Source organism: Acipenser ruthenus, chromosome 7 (assembly GCF_902713425.1).
Source record: "Acipenser ruthenus chromosome 7, fAciRut3.2 maternal haplotype, whole genome shotgun sequence".
Lineage (NCBI taxonomy): Eukaryota > Metazoa > Chordata > Actinopteri > Acipenseriformes > Acipenseridae > Acipenser > Acipenser ruthenus.
In genome coordinates, this window is record NC_081195.1 from 22,769,864 (window position 1) to 22,791,944 (window position 22,081).

Genomic DNA, 22,081 nt, shown 5'->3' on the forward strand with positions numbered 1-22,081 from the left:
TCTAATTCAATTCCCAATTCCAATTCCTTTGACATACTGGGATTTCTATTTTAGAGACATGATAATATTTGTGGTTGTTCAAGCGCTTTCATCTGAAGCCAATTTCATTAACTAACAGTGACATCAATAAAGTAATTTATATATATATATATATATATATATATATATATATATATATATATATATATATATATATATATATATATATATGTGGGTGTTGTCTTAACAGCTTTGCTATTTGTGTATCCTTACAATACCTTATCCTTGAGTCATCAATTTATAAGAGACCAGAAAGGGGAAGACTGGCACAAGCTTGCCCTTGTGTAGTTTCCTGTTCATAACTGATAGTATTTCTAGCAGCGCAGCAGATAAAATGACTTTTTTATTATCGTACTCCTGGCTTAATGTATAAACTACTGGCATGGTTCTTCATGTAATCACATCATGAAGCTGCAATTTAAATGGGTCTCTTAAAGTTAGTTGCAATTAGTCTAGTGCGTCAGTATCTATTAACAGGTTTTAAAATCAAATGACCATTTAGTCAGCTTCGACAGTCTTTCCCTTACTTCCCTCATCGTTGTCTAGTCCAGTGCTACTCCACTCTGGTGCTCAAGATCAGTTCCAGTCCTGGTCTTTATTCCAAGCAGGTCCTAAATAAGTTGATCACCTCTTAACAGCTTCAGTTAACTACATTAGAACCTGCTTGGAGTAAAAACCTGGACTGGTATGGATCTCAAGGGCAGAGTTGAGTACCACTGGTCTCGCCCAATTGTTAATTGCTAATTTGTTGTTCTGTGTCTGAAGGTGCTACATGGCAGACTGCTTCTCCGTGCTGGTGCGCTGGTATTACAGTCCCCTGGATGCTTTGTGTGCTAGACAAAGTGTTCCTTTCTTAGGAAATACTTCACCAAGCTGTCCCACACTAAAGAATTTACGGCAAAGTTATAACAGGGAGAGGGGGGCACCAATATGAGCGCTGTCACTATTTTTTTGTAAATTTGTTCACTTTATTGCCATGTAGACTGCAGTTCACCCATAGAAACGTGTCTATACTGCAATTACTTTATGACAGCAACTTAAAATCACCAAACTGTACTTCACATACCAGGAAGAGAGTAGCAGTTAACCCATAGACTTAACTACAAGCTTGCCCCATTTAATTAGATGTGCTTTTGCGTGAGTTTTAAGCATCACCCTTCTTGCCTGATAAAAGTGCCTAGGTGATCCACTTCATATTTCAAATCGAATAAATAAATGGATGTATTTTGCCTCATGTTTCAAACATGAAGGAATAGTGAAGGGGGAGGAAACAAGATATTAAAATCAAAGGTTAAAGTAATCAGTCCAGGGGGGCATAGGTGAAATTAGTCTGATTTGGGCATCTGTGCTTGCTGATCTCACAGCGCTGGTAAAACCTGGAGGGGTTGTGTTAGGTACTCACTGGCATTCTCTGAACAATCACAATGTCATTTTGGCTTTATTTCGATGTTGATTTGGTCCTACAATACAGTACTTATCATCAAAGGCTCGTTTCACAGCGCCCGGTTTGACACTAATCTCGGACTAACTCATGTCATTTTAAGCTAATCAGGGTATGTGAAACCAGCCGTGTTGTAAAGCACTTGTAAAATGTTTTGTTGCACAACCAAATTGGTTTCAGTCAGGTTTGCCTGAATCATTACATTGCTGTAGATTATAATGTCTGTGCCCATCTCTCCTGCTCCCCAGGTGTGATCGCTCCTGGGAAGAATGCCTCATTGTTTAGTTTTTATTTTATTTCTAATGGTAGGTTTTGACTTGTTTTGTTGACAATATTCTAAATTGAAATTGATAGCTGTGGTTTAAATAAAATTGCTCTATTTTTTAAGCTGTCAAGCTACTGTATGTTATTCTCTTGTGATGCTTGTTTAGTATATATATATATATATATATATATATATATATATATATATATATATATATATATATATATATATATATAACATTTTGTAAAGACCAAAAAATCACTTTCTAAAAAAGTTGTAATAAAAAATGTACAAAATGGGAACGAAATTGTTTTTGTATTATTATTATCATTGGTTTTATTAGTATTATTTATTTAAATGTTGGTGTATTTAATTTTGGCTGCCTAATTACTGGCTTCAACATGATGGCTTTGCGATGGGCACTAATGTCAACATATTTAACATGTGTGGCCAAAGTCAGCTGATCCGCTCCTGGTCTTTGTTCCAACCCTGTTCTAAATTGAACCAATTTAAACCTCCCAGACCCTGAAGTAGGTATGATTTTGCCTGTTAAACCTTGAGTGGACTAACCCTCCTGGACCGGGATTGGACTAACCCTCCTGGACCGGGATTGGACAGCCCGCGGTGTACTAAGAGGCAAAGTACTGTGTTGCAATAATGAAGAAGCAATGTGAGAAATCTACCACCAGAGGGAGCAGTGAGTCTGAGCTTGGCAGAGGGACGTCAATGAGGTGAATTTATTTTGCTAATGTACTCCATAATAAAAGGTTAGCTCAGTTTACTGTATATGAATTTGTTGACAGTGTTAATGGTCAGGCATGTATTGGAGAACGAATGTAATTTTTTTTTTTTTAAACCAATCAGTGCCATTGTCCTCATTTGAGGACAGGCTACTTTTTAAAAATAATGTGGTACTTAATGGGTTAATCAAGAGATAGGCTCGTCGTTTTTAATACAAGTCTTACCTTTATCTGCATATTTGCTGCATGAATTAAACTCACTATATACTGCATAAAAAATACATCTCATTCACCAACAACATTCTGCCAATGGTTTCATAAAACAGGGTAGTGCGATTCCTTTGTCATTCACTTGTATTTAAAAAGTAAAACCTTTGTGTGTGTGTGTGTGTGTGTGTGTGTGTATACTGTACTGTACTAGGACTATTGGGAAATGTAGCACTATCTAAAATAACAAACAAACAGCAAATATTACATTGTAGATTTGCAAGGAATGAATCGAGTAAGGTGCTATTCCAGTCGAAATGAGAAAGACCGTACTTTCAATAAAGATGGAAGGCTCTCGTAAATGTAACAGAGGAAGGAAAAACACAAACTTGCTTCTCTTGATTTTACAGATCTACACCACTAGATGGCGCTGTAAGCTTTGGAAATAACAGCTTTGAACACGGCACCTGCCAAGGTGTATTCGCGATTCAGAATGCGCTCCTTGTGCTGTTTGAAATTAGAAAACTGTGGCTTTACTTAGAGTGAAGAACCAAAGGGATACTGTATAAGGATAATGATACTGTCCATAGTAAAAAACGGCTGCACAAAGTATCTGCTATGCTCTCCTAGCTCGATATCAAGGCATGCGACACACCCCAGATCCAACATGCTAAACCCCTGGCATAAAGGCGTCTGCCAGATCAATTATAAAAATAGATCACCGCTTTAAGACTATGTGGCGCTATTGCATCAAACTCGTCCCAAAATTTTTTCACCATTTTACTGCGACTATCTTTTTTTATCTACTAATTTATTCATTTTTGTGTTTATACAAATTGCATTAAGCATGTGTCTCCTTTTTAAAAAAAAATGTATTATAATATGTAACACGTTATAAAGTGTAGCATGCCTTTACAGAAGTAAATTGACAGCCTGTTTATTTTGCAGCCATACACAGCACTACAAACGCGGCGGCCGAACGGCTCATTTAGGCGAAGCGCAACATCAAATAATGCATTCCCGCTGAAGCGTGCAGTTCAATGCAGGGTCACACATTACAGCGCCTCTGTCCAGCTATTTGTCCTGCATTAAATGCTCGGCTATTGGCAAACCAGCCTCATAAATAACAGTAAAAACACGGGTAAAATGAGCTGGAACACTCCCGCTCAAGTAAGGGTTGGTAAGCAACACCATGGACTGACTCCAGAGTCAGAGGGGCCAAAGGAGGGGAGGGGCAGCTTGGCGGGGGGCGGGTTACAGGTGATTTGAGGACGACTCACGCCAGCTCACGTAAACAAAACAAAACCAAATGGCCGCTAGCAACTCTAAGAAACAATTCAATCGAGCTGAGCAACGTTAGGCTTTCTATTCTGATTATGACTGCTATAACTACGTATTTGTCTACAGAAGGTATTTTGATATTTTGCCCACACCAGATGTGTTTTGCTGCAAATGTTCGCACCATTATTCTTGTGGCTGTTGTGGCCATTCATAAATTATATTAAAAATTAAAAATGGAAAAAAACTCATTATTAATGATACAAGTATAGTAAAAAAAAAATAACAAAAACAACACTTAACTGTTTATTGAGTTCTATAAAGTATTCATGTTTTATCACGTTCTCGAGAATGTAATCGCAATGAAAGTCATTTATATAATATGGCAGACTATGCAAATCATATGGACTCACACTTGCTGCAAAATGATACCTGCTGTGGGATCGGCTTTCTGGGACCCTTCTGATATTAATGTGGTTTGCAAACTGTCCTTGAGTTATTACACGTGGCAAATACACCATATTTCAATGGCAATATAACGTAAAGATATATAAAATGTACACAACTTGCAAAGCACGTGTTACATCTTTTTTAAATGGAATCTTCGGTGCCCACGGTTCTTTCCATAGTGACGTCATCCCGGCGCTTTCAATTCTTTGCTTCCTCTTTAATTGTGCTCCACCAATTAAATCCATTGTCGTCTCATTATTGAGGTGTTAATTTCAATCTGCTCTGGTGTTGGCATGACAAAGGGTCGGGTCTGTTGGAGGATGTTCGGGTGCTGTCGGGATGCGTATTCGAAAGGAAAGTGTCACGCAGTTTGTATCGATGGGACTGTGACGTCATTATCCTTCTGCAGACCTCGAAGTCCCCAAAAGGATCTCAAGAGGTACCAACCAGCACGACCAGAAAAAAAGAAGAAAAAAAAACAACACCACTTTACAAAAAAAGGCGAAATATAAATAGTTATTAAAATTATTTATTTATTTTATTTCTTAGCAGACGCCCTTATCCAGGGCGACTTACAATCGTAAGCAAATGATTTAAAATCTTGACATGAATTTACACAATGGAAACAATTATACACACAAATTAGGATGTGCTGTTTTTGCTTATATTGGCGAGAGTTCAAATCCGCATGAAAATTATATTGTCAATGGAATATAATTTTGGAGCAATGGAAGATTTCTAAATGGTGATTTATCTCTATAGTTTAGGAAGGCTAACTCGGTTCTGTTGCGTGATTTTAATAAGCATGAAATAAGTTCGTCACATAATTGAGTTATGTATTTAAAATATTGAACTGTAGGGAAATCTGTTTATCAGATCCATATAAGCTATTTGATTCCGCATAAAGCAAATATATGTTCTAATCAACAAAGTATGTGTTAAGTATTTTCTTGTATCATATATACAAATATATTTCACGACAATTAAGCCATGTTTGTGTTCCTTTTACTAATGTTAGTCTTCGTGTTAATAATAGTATCCTAGCATATCACTATATTATTGGGTTGAGTTTTACAGATAAACACTGTTGAATTTAAGATTTTGGACGAGAAACGTTGGTATAAGGTACAGCGAAATGCCTATCGTACAATAATACTTATATGTATGTAATTTATAGCGCTGTAATGCTATGGTACATACTTGAAAACCATGGTTTGGTTTAGAGAGTTGCTCGATACGTATGCCCAAATTGCTATATAAGGAATAATGTTCACTTGTATCCGAAATCTATATCCATTAGTTTGAAATGATAACTGCTCGTTTAATTGATGCATAATTCTATTGTAATTAACAGACGGTGGTAGTGCTGTCATTTGAACGACGTCGTGGCTTTGATGCAATTGCGCTCAAATCTCATTCTTTAAAAAAAATAACTAAAAGGGTATTCATTTGGAGGCGGTTACATGATCGTTTGACAAGTTTAATGAGCTTACATACTTTCAGAAAAGCGGAGAGCTGTATATTGAGTAGCCTGTATGTGGCTATTGTGTCGTGTAGGTTTTGTGCTGGTCAGCCTTCCTGGCTTGTCATTCTTATTGCTGTGTTTTCGAACTGGTTTCCTTGTTAATCCGATTTGCCAGCTGCACATTGAGCTGCTAAAGTGTATATTCATTAGCAATTAACGCGTGTATTGAGATGTTGATTTGGCAGTCTGTGAGGAGGCTAGTCGGAGAGAGATGTGTATTCCACCCTAAAACGGGGAACGGGGTCAAAAACAGACCATTAAGTAGAACGGAATTTTGTTCATCGTACAAATATTTGCGTTATTATTCCATGTCAAACTATTATGGCGTTTGCATTGCACGCTTATATTTAAGGGTTCCTAGTACACCGAAATCGGTAACAGAGCTTACCCGCTCCTGTTTGTTAATCTTTGACTTGACAAATAATAAACACAGAAGGAGAGCAGAAGGGTGCAGCGTTTGCTTAGCATTTTTGGTTTGTGCCAAGCATACAACAGTACGCATACAGCAGGTGTAAATATTATCACAATAACAATTAAAACGCGTGTTGAGTCCATTTGCTATATGTAAATCAACTGCTAGCTGTTATTATCTTAATTTGTGTAATGCATCTATAAGCAAAGGATCGATGTTGATCAGCGGTTGACCCAAATATTATTATTATTTATTATTATTTGTTTATTTAGCAGACGCCTTTATCCAAGGCGACTTACAGAGACTAGGGTGTGTGAACTATGCATCCGCTGCAAAGTCACTTACAACTACGTCTCACCCGAAAGACGGAGCACAAGGAGGTTAAGTGACTTGCTCAGGGTCACACAATGAGTTAGTGGCTGAAGTGGGATTTGAACCGGGGACCTCCTGGTTACAAGCCCGTTTTATTTAACCACTGGACCACACATAGATGAGTCATGGAGACCCTATAGTTACCTGATTAGATGAACATTTAAAATCCAATATGGTTTTGGGTCGAGTTTTTTATCTTGTGATTCCTTCTGCTTGTAGATTACCTAGCCCCTGAAATTGAATTTTATTCTGGTAGGGTTTGGACGGTAACGGTAGCCATGGATCCTCAAGGGCATTGCCAGCGCATCGCCCATCTTTATAAAATTTCTTTACAGTGCCAACAGTGCCCCAGTATTCGGGTAATAACAGAGCCCTTTGTTTTCAGTGGCTGGTCACAATATCGTCCATGTGTTAAGATAAAAGGGTGATATGGAGCACTGTGCTGTATTATGGAATTCAAAGGCTACTGCCTTTGTTCTCTTATCATTTCACACCAGTGCCTTAGCAAACCATTATAATGCTGTCAGAGAGGGGAGGGGTGTTAGTTGCCCTGACTATAACTTTTAATTTTTTTTTTTAATGATCCTAATTTTATCCTTAAGGAATACAAACTATTTTATAACGACCGCCTTACATTCCGAGGAGAAACTCTATAAAATAAATAAAGCCGAGCCTAATTGCTTTTCATTATTCACACTTGCAGATCGCTTTCACGTCAAACCCTTCACACCTCGATTTTAAGGAACCGCCTCACAGATGGTTACATTACGATGATCTTCTCAAAACAAGAAACAGCGACGCTAACACAAAGGATAATTAAATTAACGACAGCAGAAGACAGACACGCCCAGGGGACAATAGGAAATACAGAAAGAAATGGTGTCGTTTTAGTCAACGCAAAAAAGGACATCCTAATTTGTGTGTATAATTGTTTCCATTGTGTAAATTCACCTAAACTAAGATTTTAAATAATTTTAATAACTTTATATTTCGCCTTTTTTTTGTTGAGGAAAATCTAGGACACAACAAACAAATTATTATTATTATTATTATTATTATTATTATTATTATTATTATTATTTCTTTCCAACTGTTTACAAATTAGTTATGGAAAATTGTATCTGGAAGCTGCCATATTGTGTTTCTATTTTATAGTAAACCATATTTTATGTTATCAGATAGAATTACATACATTACATACCTAATTCCACCTATAGTTTATGTCGTTTTAGTATACCATTAGCTTATATGGACATTTGCGTTATAACGTTATACTGTGACCCAGGCAACCTTTGAAACGAGGTGTTTTGGCAATTTTTTTGTGGAAGAGTGCAGATGAGAGCGCAGTGAGACATACCTCGTTAATTAATCAGCGTCGTTTGATCCTGTAATTACCACAGCTGTCTGACTTTCGCATTACGACAAGATTTGTGACGATACCGTAAAACAGAGAAGCGTGCGCATAATTTATGAGACCGGGGTACAATGTTAAATGCCTAGAATAACAGAACATTATACTAAGTTTTTTTTTTGTTTGTTTGCTTGTTTTTGGGTGTCCTGTCTATACATTCTCACATTGTTTAGCCTTATCTGGACTTGTTTACATTCCCCCAATGGTATTTTAGCTTTAACGGGTGGTTATAAGGAATAGGGTTTTTATGGAACATGCATGGTCTTTTGCAGAACGACCCTCTATCATGGTCTACCAGACACCAGCCTGTATAATTCATCACTATAGATTTCAACAATTAATTGCAATTGTATTATGTGGATCAATAGACATGTTTGTCCAGACTAACTTTTTTTCTTCCTCCAATATATATATATATATATATATATATATATATATATATATATATATATATATATATATATATATATATATATATATAATTAAATACCGCATCTGCACTGCGCATTTCAGTACGGATCTGCCTTTCCCTCGCAGAAAACGAAACCTGTATGCGTATCGTGACTGCATTAATGATGCACCGAGGCCAGAAGGTGTAACTACAGTGATAAATTGCCTGGAGGACCGCAATAAACATCTAACTGACTCTAACTAACTCGGCTACTTTTTCAAATATATTGTACTGTTGAACAAAACAAAACGCATAACCAACATTATAACCATTGATAAAAAATCCTGTAAATAATAATAATAATAATAATAATAATAATAATAATAATAATAATAATTTTGTTTACAAACGGGCCTACACAGTAGCACTTACTTGATTAAACTAACTTATTATTTGTAATTTAATATATACATATTTATCAGGCTTTTATGTCTTACACCGCTAAATGGTGTAAATATAGGGTAGAATGTTATGCAGATACATATCGCTCACATCTGCTTTCAAACTGTATTATGTGGAATGGTGCTCTATTGAAATGGATGTGCTTATTTATAGAACGCCAGGGGGCAAAAGACACCCTTTCACGCGCTCTTCCTGGCTGGAAGAGCGATATGCAAATGAGACCTGCATGCTGGGCGTGTCTACCTGGAGTTATAAAGACTTGAGCGAGAAACGATTACATGCAGGAGTAGCATAATCTGGGATACGAGAAGCGACAGCCTGCAGTTTACAGGATCCGAAACTGCGAGCGGTTCAGATAAATACGTTTTACAGACATAAAAAAAAACAAAAAACAACAACAGTTGTGGATTTATAACAAGTATATATACACGTGTTTTTTCCCCACTCAGGTAAATACATATTTACATTTTTTTTTTAAAATCGGGAGATTTAACGCACAAACATATTTTTGTATCGTTGGAGAATGTGCTCAAAATACTTTTCTAACTTTTAAATATATACATTAGAGGGTTTTAAACTAATCGGTTTGAGAAAGAAGACCCGATAGATTTAATCTGGACACTGTTCTGTATTTTGAGGCTTCCACGGTTCCTTGAGTGTAAAGCTTTAAACCAAAAGAAGAAATCATCAAACATATTAATTTGTTTTTCAAGCGAGGAAAACGTCAAGTGGGATGTTGAGTTCTGTAAAAATGGAATCCCACGAAATTCCAGAATGGAATTCTTTCTACGCAGAACCGACAGAGGTGAGTAGAAAATGCCAAGAATCGACCGAACGATAACAGAAACCGTACAGTGTTACATTTAATCCTACACCCACATATATAGCCACACACAACACTTTGGAAATGTATTTTAATAAACTGAACCTGTTTAAAAAAAATGTTGTTTATAGTGTATTTTAATATACAGACAAGTTAATAATGGAAATACGGATGTTAAGAATATTGATCGATGTCATAGCGCAGTCTACCCTCTATTAAACGCTTCACTTAAATGCTCGATTAGATAAACGAAATACTGTGCACCAATGATTATATATATATATATATATATATATATATATATATATATATATATATATATATATATATATATTTAACTTATTAACCAGAATGAATCATACACAAATATAACAGATTTTTGGACGTACATTTCTAGTAGAAATAATATAGCCAACGTGTTTTTTCTTCTCTTTTTTAAAAGGTATTTTTCAAATCGGAATAAGTTAACTTAATTTAAAACTGTCGTTGCACAATGTAAATAACTTTAGTGCTTTGGATCCTTTTATAAATAACGACTGGGAACTCTAACAAGACCATAGTGTACAGGCTACAGCCAGCGTATAGGCTGTAACTTTAGCCTACATGACGAATTTGCTGCTTTAAATCGGTTAGAATCTTTTTGGCGGTTGAAAACGGACATTTTCAGATTAGCAAGATCCGTCTCAGTGGAATCCAGGATGTCGAAAATAGCTTTTACGTGTTCCCCCTGGACAGCCACCAATAACATAATAGTATTAAAGCTACCAAATATAATAATAGCTAACCGAAAGGCATAGAAGATAACTACACAACAGTGCTTGATAGGTACTTACAGCATAATGGCTTATAATTGAATGTTATATTTATGAAAAATGCAGACCGCTATGGCCAAAAGTTTTGCATCACCTAGAATTTTAGGATTGAGACATGATTAAAAAAAAAACGAAAAAAAAAACTATATGAACACCATTTAGATCTTTTATTTAACATCATGTCATCAATGAAATTATAAAATTATATTGTAAAGTTCTATTGTGTTTCACGTTAGATTTAGAAATGTCATTTTTTTTTTTTTGGTAAATTTTTCGTTAAGTATATGCAAAACTACAAATCGGTATGTAATTCAATATGTTAACGTTTCATTCGACTTTAGTAAGCACAATTAGTTACTTCTATAGGGTGACTCGTTTGGCCACAGCTATATACTAGTAATGTATTACATGGTACTTTAAAAAAAATAAAAATAAATAATTGCCATTAATTTACAAATACTGGCTAGGAAATCCCCTTGGGGTGGGGGGGGGGAGAAAGTCTTTTTTTAAATTCTGGCTTCATTGAGGTAATTTGAATAACGGTGATAGGCTTTTTTTATCACCTTTTCTCAGTTTCTAACAGTTTCTGTTTAATCTCCCATTCAGATGTACCCTTCCATCAGCACAATGAGCTCAGGGTTGGGTTCCATGAACAGCTACATCAACCTGAATTCTGTGGGGTCCTCAGCAGGCATGAACATCTCGTACCCAAGCAGTGGGATCAACACTAACCCTCTGACGGGCATGAGCGCCAACTCCAACCACATGAGCCTTTCCCCGGTGGTGTCCTCCCTCAATCACAGCACCCTGACCCAGCTTGGGGCCCAGACCTCCTCCCTCACCTCCATCTCGCCCTATCAGAACATGAGCCAACCCATGAGCCAGCTCAGCTACCCCTCAACCGGGCTGAACAGGGCCAAGGAGATGAACAAGCCCTACCGTCGCACCTTGACTCATGCCAAGCCGCCATACTCCTACATCTCCCTGATCACCATGGCGATCCAGCAGTCCAACACCAAGATGTTGACCCTCAATGAGATCTACCAGTGGATCATGGACCTCTTCCCTTACTACAGGGAAAACCAGCAGAGGTGGCAAAACTCCATCCGCCACTCCTTGTCTTTCAATGACTGCTTCATCAAGGTGGCCAGGTCTCCTGACAAGCCCGGAAAGGGCTCCTATTGGGCACTGCACCCCAATTCGGGGAACATGTTCGAGAACGGGTGCTACCTCCGACGCCAGAAGCGCTTCAAGCTTGAGGACAAAGCCAGCAAGAAGAATTCCTCGCTCAAGACTCAAGATGCAAAGGGCCAGGACAGCCTTCATGAGGAACACAGCCCCGACCTGGGCTCAGAAGGGGCAGAGTCAGCCCATTCTGACAACTCCCACCATGGTTCTTCTCCCAAGGATCAGCAGCAGAGAAGCCTGATCCAGCTGGAATGTCCCCAGCCGCCAGCCCAAGGCTCTCCTTCTATGTCTGCTTCTGGTTCCAACGCCACCTCGTCCTCCCACCCTCTCCCCCAGCCCATGGGAGGCAACCACCTTCTCCAAAGCTCCATCCAACACCTGGATCTCCAGAATGACCATCTCAAGTCATTGGACCCTCACTACAATTTCAACCACCCCTTCTCCATCACCAACCTGATGTCCTCGGAGCAAAAGATGGACCTCAAGTCCTATCAGGATCAGATGATGGCTTATAATAGCTACTCTTCTTCCTCCCCTATGATGGCCAAGCACAGTTACGACAGCTCCACCTCATCACCCATGGACACAGGCTCCTACTACCAAACCCTGTACAGCAGATCCGTCCTCAATGCCTCATAACAACCCCCGGAAAGGAGGCTTGATGGTTTTTCCTTGGACACAAGATAGGTAGGGGAACCAAAGGGATCGGCTATGCCAACTGCTGTAGGGGGGGGGGGGGGGGGACAGGTTCCTGCAAAGAACATTTTGTTGTCGATTCACGTGTGTGGACTTGTGTGCGTTGCACCTTTTTGTTTTGTTCTTAGAGGATTAAATTTACAATTATTAAATACCCCTTCCCCCAACCCGAAATAACGTCAACCACTTTGGTTACCCCCCCCCCCCTACCCCCACTAACAAAAGGAAATCATGGTGCAGCCCTGAATTTGACTGGTCAACAGACTAAAAAGATGAATTCCATCCAAATACAAGACACCTATGTTGCTGGACTTCATAGGGTAAAAATAAAATAAAATAATAATGATGAAATAAAACATTAGGCAGTTTACTCAGGCTTTCTACAATGTGTGTATAGATCTGTACATATCGTCAAGAGAAAGCTATGGTTCATATATTTATGAAGCGAAAAATAATTCATAGTATATCCTGCACAAGTCGTTCTTAATAGTAATAAAAAAAATGTTTCAAAGGTTACTGTTCTTTGTTACTGCATTACAGGGATATTCTGACCTGTTACAATCAAATGGAGTCGTTCAACTCTTTAAGATGTGTCTACCATACTATAATAATTGTTTGTGCCAAAGTGTAGGTCCCTTACATCCTAAACACTGGTTTAGGATATAAGGGAACGAGACAGGCTGAGGGGGAAAGACTCCCTAGTCTCTTAGAGAACTGAAATCACTTGAATTTAAACTTTTCTCAAACTAGCGTCCTGACAATCATTAGAAAATATGTATTTAAAAAAAAAAAAAAAAAAAAAAAAGTTTTAAATGTATCTTTCAAGTTTTCAGGTCATTAAAAAAAAAAATTAAAAATAAATAATTATATGAAAAACTGTTTATTTAAATATTTTGCTTTAAAGCAGGGAATATGGAGTGTGTTAATATATTGTGTGTCTTTTAGTGGTTTTGTTGTCTTGTGGGTTTTCTTATTAAAAAAAAAAACTTGAAAAAAACGGATGAATTTGTGTTTTTGTTCAAGGAGGGAGGCTGACAGTAATCGAATACCTTAACAAAAAATCACTTTTAATAAACACCATAACTCAGTTTGTAAATTATGAATGCATTTACTGTTACACATATCAATGTAAACTTTAAATGAGGATATGATAAACATGCATGTGTTTTAAGATGATGGTATTTAATGTAAATGTATGAATTTTGTATTTTTATTTTGTAGAGTCGTCTTCTATATGTAAGTATCACTTAAGTATTTAAAGCGGAGTCATCGTATTAGCCCGTAACATCCATGTAAGTTTTTACTATCCAGTTTACTTCCATACTCTAGTGAGATACAAAGGGAGACAGTTACCGCAGTTCTGGTTAGATTTGCATCCTTGAGGCTATATAGTTGGTTCTTTTCGGATAAGCCTTACACGGTTGTAAATGGGTTTGAGATAAAAAGGGCTTACATAGAAAGAGGTTTTTATGACGCACATCATTTGAAGTCTTCAATCCATTCTCTTAGCCTAATATGTATCGATCTATCGGTCTGTCTATATCGATCTGTCTCGTTATCTATCATAATGATCCTACACTATTGTCAGACTCTAAAGCCTATGTCTTTCGTAATTCATTATTTTGCTACAGTAATGGTATACGATTGCTTTTAAAAATAAAAATTATAATTTAAGCAAACTCTCTTCTAGAGTGAAAAAAAGAGGAGTTTGAAAACGGTTGGGTAACTTTATCTGATAGAAACACGTAGTAAAGTTTGTATTTGGTCACTAAAGTGCGGTTAATGTTGCTTCAGGTTTTTTTTTTTTTTTTTTTAGGCTACACGTCTAAATGTGTTCTATACAGAAGCTCTTTCGGTCACTCTGGAATGTTTTTTTTGATACACTAGAACCAATGTGATCGGTTCCACATTTAACATAAGCAATGTCAAAACAATATTTTGACATTTTTTTTAAAGAAAGCCCCCCCCCCCCCCCCCCCCCGGATCTGCCCATGCCTTTATGAATTTCAAAGTTTTCTCTCAGTGACAGAACTATTTGTAATCACCGTGCAAATATTAAATACATGAATACCAACTTGAATGGCAGAAAGCTGTTTATATTGTAAGATTCCTTAATAATAATAATAATAATAATACAATGAAGCCTGTCAAATCCAGCCTCTCTACAGGGACGTCAATTGCTTACACACAGAGTTCAATATTTTCATATTAGAATGAGTGCTATTTAAATTATCACTATATCCACATAATATTTAATTAAGATACGTTATATTTATTCTGCATTGACAGTGGCTTTTGTGTGTAAAAGTACAACATGGGTAGGCTGTTATAGATATGTATGTACGATACGTATGTATGTATGTATGCATGCATGCATGCATGTGCATAACGTTTAAATATAAATGTACTCATGAGATATCTCTGAAAATATATGAACACGTTTTAAATTAAACATTCTAGTTATAAATTAAAGCCACATACTGACGTGACAACACGAAAGAGGATTACTCATGGAAGGCCATCAATGTAAAAAAAAACAAAAAAAAAAAACCGCGCTATTTATTTGAATTTGATTATTTGCTACCGATTTTTATTGTACTTTGCAAATGCTCTTATCTGTAATGTGACATTCTGCAATGTGATATTTTGAAATGTGATAGTTTACAACGTGATATTTTGTAATGTGTTACTTTGCACTGTGGTTTTGTAACAATTGTAAGTCGCCCTGGATAAGGGCTTCTGCTAAGAAAGAAATACTACTACTACGACTACGACTACTACCAATTTACTACACGTTTCAAATAAGTACGCGTATTGATTTGAACCAATCAGAATACATAAAACAGTACGTGTTCTAAATACATGTAAATGAACTACGCATTTTCTACGTAGGGGCTCCCGGTCATTTTACAGTAGTGCCTAAGGGATACCATCTTTTTAATTTCAGACATGAAATACGCTTTTTTTTTTTTTTTTTTTTTTTTTAAAGTCTAGAATATGGTCAATTTCAAATCATGGGGGCGAGAGATTCTTTCAACGGTGCAAATATCGATTTGCTGAGTGCCGCCGACTTGAGACAGGCATTGTTGACCGCGACACGATTCAGTTTGTATTAACAATGTACACAGTCGTTATTTTTTTTTCTAATTATATTTATTTCAGTTTAACGCTAAACGACTGAGTTACCATAGCTAATGTCAGATCTTTCAACACTTGTTTAAAGTTTAGTTAAAGTGGACTTACCACTGAATTAAAGCGATTTCTAAGGCTCTGAAAACGCCGGTTGATGATGGTCTCGGAGGATCCGAGTCTGTCCATCATTTATTAAACCAATGACAAATCCATTTACCATCACGGATTGGTCGGGAATGTCAGATGTAAGGCGATTTTAATTGGATAAATTATTACATGGATTATTTTCATTAAATTCATTGGTTCTCATTTCATTTTCAGTGATGTGATTGGCCAGATTTGCAACACGTACAAATCAAAAGTCAAATCAGAACGTGTACTAAATATTTGAAACGTGTTCTAAATAACGGTCGTTTTTGATCCGGATGGCCTTCCATAGACTTTAGGCTCAAGACGCCGGGGAGAGATTCTTGCATCACGGCTTTGACAGACCAAATGTAAACAACAGGTACGTTTGTGATTTTCCAGAGTGAAACTGACTTGATAAACCAGTTGGTTAGACAACAGAAACCCAACACGGACTGCCACCTGTCAATAGGTTAATATCGACACCCTGGGCGACATGTTTGTGTAACTTTTTGCCAACATCCTGTATAAAAATGCTTGCATCCTGCATGATGGTCCTGCTAGTATTTTAAAGTTGTGTTGGCATTTCCCACCGTTTCTTAAAATAAGAAACCTTGTTAACGTGCTTCTCTATTTGCAGAAGCATACCGTGAAAAAGTAAAGGTGTTTTTAAACAAAGGTATTTACATATCAAGATGTTTAACCCGGACAGCGTTTTGTGTATTTAGTTAAGCCGAATTAAAAACAGGTGTACAGGCGTCTCCATAAGTTTATGTAACCTACTGTATCCCATTGAAGATTTACAGGATAGCTTTTTTTTTTTTTTTTTTAATTATTATTATACTGAAAAAATAGTGTATTTGTAAGAGGTTACATTTTTAAGATTGATTAAAAAAAAAAAAAGTTTTTAAAAAATGCAGCACTGTTCACAATATATGCATATTTTAAACGTTATTCTTCCAAAAATGCAAAACAATTCCAAAAACTTGATTGCAGTCTGTATACACTGTAACCCACTTTTCTATGTCTCACCAGCTCACAAAGACCATTGACTTCCGATGAATCTGGTTCTGGTATCATTGACTTATCAGTGAAGCAATCTGGAAAATCTCTCTTCCTTCCAGAGAAAAAAAAAAGGTAAACATACTTTACCATGCAGTAGGGTATAGTAGACAGTTGTCCTCAGCTATGTTGACACTGTACTTATATAGTGATGCATTATTTAGCAGACGCCTTTATCCAAGGCGACTTACAGAGACTAGGGTGTGTGAACTATGCATCAGCTGCAGAGTCACTTACAATTACGTCTCACCTGAAAGACGGAGCACAAGGAGGTTAAGTGACTTGCTCAGGGTCACACAATGAGTCAGTGGCTGAGGTGGGATTTGAACCGGGGACCTCCTGGTTACAAGCCATTTTCTTTAACCACTGGACCACGCAATAAAATGAAAACCAACCCGCTCAATTCCCTGCACCGAGATCCGTTGAGCTTGCTCACTAATTCACCAACTCTCTGGAACCAAGTGGAAAGAGTGTGTTGGTTACAACGTAGCCCATGGGAGACTGTAGTACAGTATAATGTCCATCTCACAACTGAAGCATGAAGACTGAACTCCCTCACCCCTCTAAGAGAAAGGGTGCTCCCTCTAGTACAGAGCAGGCTTGAGGCATGGAGACTGAACTGCTCCCTCCCTCCCTCACCCCCTAAGAGAAAGGGTGCTCCCTCCAGTCCAGGGCAGGTTTGAGACATGGAGACTGAACTGTTCACTCCCTCACCCCTCTAAGAGAAAGGGTGCTCCCTCCAGTCCAGGGCAGGCTTGAGACATGGAGACTGAACTGCTCCCTCCCTCTCACCCCTCCCATGAGAAAGGGTGCTTGTTGGGCAACAGGGGCGAAAAAACAAAAAAAAAGCTATATAAAAGCGCAATGCCTTGGAAGCAAGAATACATCGGTCATCCTCTGTGTTAATATTTGCAGTGGATTTTCCATGCGGTTCCCAGTCACTCCAAATCTCGCTCACACATCTCATGTAAAGTTGAAAGCCAGCACGATTCTCCCCGGGTGTCACATTTAATTACTGTATTTGTTTTTCTTTATATTTCACAGGCAGTAGCCACATTCCCTGGCCGCTACTTAATATGACTTGAGTAAATATAATAAAGTGTACTTTTCATTGAACGCACAAGACGACCATGCTTATGCAATTGGGTTTAGGCAAATAACTAGAGACTCGAGGTGTTTGAAACGCTGCGAGGTGTTTGAATTGTTACAGAGACCTCATTATTGATTATTCCCTTTTAATTGCTTTAGGGAAGTTGGGGTTGAAAATCTGCAGCAAAATTCTCTTCTCCAATGTCTACAGAAGCAACAAAGGGCTGTATTCTCAAAGCTATTTTCTCCAAATTGCATAAACACAATTTTTGTCTGAAAGGGGAAAAATATATTTTACACTTTGTGTGTAAAAGTATAATATAGGTATTGGAGAATGACAATACATCCATATGTTTTGTGAAGACTCAACACATTCTTTTTGCTTCTTGTCAATAATAAAAAGTTCTCATTGATTATTGCTGATCATTATCTGTCAGATATTCAATTAGGAAGCTGGTTGCAGATCTACAATATCAGTGTTTGTGATGGTTGCTTATGTAACATCAATTATTAGTGTTGTCTTGGACACGGGCGGCTGCTATCAGCCTTCCATCAAAGTCTGAGTGATCTACCTGCCCAGTCATAACTGAAACTGTAATAAATACAACCTGCAACAAACAACTTGGAATTCAATTTAATTATGCTGCTGCTATCCTTAAAGCAGCTTTTAAAACAAACCATAAAAACTACAATAAGGGTACAATTATTGAATCCTAACATGGACTGCCTTAGGGTTAGAGGCATATAGGAGCTGTTTATGACTGTTTCTTGCTTGTTTTATAAGGTTAAAATGTTTTTTTTTTCTTTCATGAAAAGAATTGGGACAAACTTTGCACACAAACCAAGCAGGCGTTTTTCATATGGGATAGTACAGTTAGTCTCAGGACAAGCATGCACTGTAATACAGCTATCTGAAAGGGCTGTCAGTTCATGATGAAAACACAGCAAGATAACGAAGTTGGACTTTAGTCCCCGGGACGTGGGTGTTGTTAGGTAGCGGCTGATAAACGGAACTGAAAAGAAAGAAAGGCAAAAAAAAATAAAAAAAAATTCCACAAAGCTGATTACATTTCCCTGTAAAATAAGGGCCCGGGCATTGAAGCAATCTGAGCTGGATCATTGTGTCAATAAAAGAAAAATAACATTGTTAAGCGCGCGTTCGCTGTGGCGCTATACTGTGTGTCCTCTAAATGAAAGCCTGAACTTGGTGACCAACTAATAAACACGCAAGCTTAGCTGACAGGTAAAGGGAATGTTGTGCCCTACCCAAATACTGTACAGGAGGGCTTGACAAAACTACTGACAGTGCCATTTTACAGCTGTCGCCCACAATACAATTTTAGACTATTCTAACCTTGGTTTGTGTTTATTACGCTCTTAGATAGGTTGTCATTCCAGTTTGTTTGCCTAGTTTGAAGTAGCTTTAGCATCTTAAAACGTATGTGCCACTGAGTCTGCGAGCCAAGCAGGCATGTGTCTGCTATTGCTTGCAGTAGGAGGCTATAAATGAGGCCATTGGAATGTCAATTTCAGCAAACAATTCTGCTGTACTTGTGATTATAATTATAACTGACTCCAAGTCTGATTAACCCTACACTTTTAATTCCACTTGCATATTTATAATGCTGGTGTACAACAGTTTTTTTTTCTAAATTAAACACACTTTTCCTATTCAATTACACTTAATTCCGCCCCCCCCCCCCCCAAAATAATTATTACTATTATTTTTTTAGATTTTCTATTTATTTTTCCTAGAAGGAAAGACATAAGAAAACATGAGTGCTGGCAGCGCTCCTGGGATGATCCCAGCATCTGAAAGAGAATGTGATTTAGGAGATGGAAGACAGTGGCTGTCAAGCCCCGTTGTGTTGTCTTTAGGTCTAGTCAAGAGGCTGACACACTTTCCGTCGGGCAATACCGCTCACATGGCATCCAGATGGGACAGGATTCCTGACACACCCATTTGCTTCTCACCCAACATTTAACCACTTTGCTTCTAGAATCTACACCGCATGTCTGCTTTGTTAAAGACCTGTACCTTATATCATGTTACCCTGATCCCAGCCTTGACATGGTGGAGACTCCACAAGGTGACAGATGATGTCTTGAGGGATCAGTCATTAATGTGTCACACAAGGCAGAGGTGATGACAAAAGACAATACAATACATATTTCTTTTTATATAGCGCCCTTCACGCCGTGGCATCCCAGAGCGCTGTACAAAGTTAAAAACCAAAACGAGAGACATCATAAGTACAATGCACTCCAGCTACAACCGATTATATAAAAGCACATTAAAAAAGTGTGTTTTCAGTTTAGACTTCACAGAATTAAATGTTTCCACCTGCCTAATGATGTCAACCTGGAATAGAGTTCCACAAACGAGGAGCACAACAGCAAAAAGCTCTGACTCCAGTTGATTTAAGACAACCTTTTTTTTGGAACAGTTTTTTGGAGCAACTCAAATTTCTGCATTTTCTGATCTCATGGAACAAAATCCTTGTTCAAGTTCCAAAAGAGCTCAATTGCATTGAGATCTGGGGATTGTGATGGCTGTAGAAGATGTATCTGTGGGCTTATTTGACAGCACTACGCAAATAAACCTTCTGTTATTTTGTTGAATATTTATTTAATATACTGTTTTGTAAAACCAGGAATGGATCAAACTGTTATACAATGGGGGTCTTATTTCCATCCCTGGTTCAGTACAGCACAATGCAATATCGTACAATACAAGACAAGGCACTTCTGTTTTTTTCCATTGACCTCTCAATCTTGAGCTCACAAACGTCACAGTTTGGTGGGACTATACTCTGTTTTATTCTAAGACCACCCCTTGCGACTCAGTGATACAGTCTTCCTTGCTGTGCCCCGGCAATCACACGTCCTCTTGTTAGCACCAATTAACACTGACGGAAGCCCAGCTGAGACTGATTAGCGGCGTGCCGGCCTCATGTCAGATTACCAGCACGAGAAGCTAAAAACAACATTCACACCCGGGAGAAATTCCTCAGGCCTACAATCATGCCATTCACCAGAAAGCAGCATCCAGAACTCAAAACTGGCCTGTGTGTTGCTGTGAAACCTGCTAAGAGATATGCCATGGTGAGTTAGTTACCCCAACTACAGTTAGATTGTTGTTATGTAGAATGTAATGTGGATGAGTGAGCAGTTCAGTCTCCATGCCTCAAGCCTGCCCTAGACTGGACTGGAGGGAGCTCTCTTTCTCTTAGGAGGGTGAGGGAGGGAGCAGTTCAGTCTCCATGTCTCAAGCCTGCCCTGGACTGGACTGGAGGGAGCTCTCTTTCTCTTAGGAGGGTGAGGGAGGGAGCAGTTCAGTCTCCATGCCTCAAGCCTGCCCTGGATTGGAGTGTGCATCCTTTCTCTTAGGGGGGTGAGGGAGGGTGCAGTGCAATCTCCATGCTTTAAACCTGGACATTACTAGAGAGAGCAGTTAAGTCTCCATTCCCCTCTAATTTCTTGGCACTTCTTTCTGAGAACCACAACACCAGGTGAATGCTAACTACATTCAACTGCACTTTACTACAAAAGAGCTTACGTCAAGAGCATTTTTGACTAATGGAATAATGTTTTGCTAAAATACCCTAGACTGTTGTTGACTTTATTAAGCACAGTTTAAATAAGACCTCTCTCTCACGAACAGTGTGCTTGATTAATGAGAAATACGCTTTGCCCGGCCTCATTTTTATTTGTTTAATATAGGGTTATGGGAATGGAAATATTTGACTTTAACCTGCTTGGAGTATTTGTACCCGCTGCGCAGATAAGCAGGCAGACTGGCAGCCCAGTGGTGATTGTTTTAGCTTAATTTCTGGACTGCCCAAAGGAAAAGCTGCCTGTTGACCACGATTAGGCTGCCCATTCAGTTCTTTCCACTCTCTGCTTCCCTCTAATTCAGCTGTTTTTCCATCGCTGAGGTTATAAACAGTACTGGCTCAAAAGAGAAGCCACAAGCAATCGGACAGGGATGAATACAGTCTTTTTACTCCACAGTTTTCTCGGAAACACGACATTTGGGAAGAAATTAAATAATAATGTGCAATAACAAACAGAGTTACTGTTCATTAAAATAACCAAAACCTGTCAGCAAAAGAAAAAAAAAAAGAAAATTATCTAATTCTGGAGGAACTGTTTTATTT

At 38.0% G+C, this 22,081-nt stretch overlaps 1 protein-coding gene across 1 annotated transcript; it reads left to right on the top strand.

The window, feature by feature from the left end:
• Nucleotides 1-9,287: 9,287 nt before the first annotated feature.
• LOC117415360 (hepatocyte nuclear factor 3-beta-like) lies at nucleotides 9,288-13,565 on the top strand. Its single transcript, XM_034025597.3, has 2 exons — nucleotides 9,288-9,798; nucleotides 11,235-13,565. Exons 1-2 carry the CDS (start codon nucleotides 9,727-9,729, stop codon nucleotides 12,453-12,455), a joined length of 1,293 nt encoding a protein of 430 aa, XP_033881488.3. The 5' UTR covers nucleotides 9,288-9,726; the 3' UTR covers nucleotides 12,456-13,565.
• Nucleotides 13,566-22,081: the final 8,516 nt, after the last annotated feature.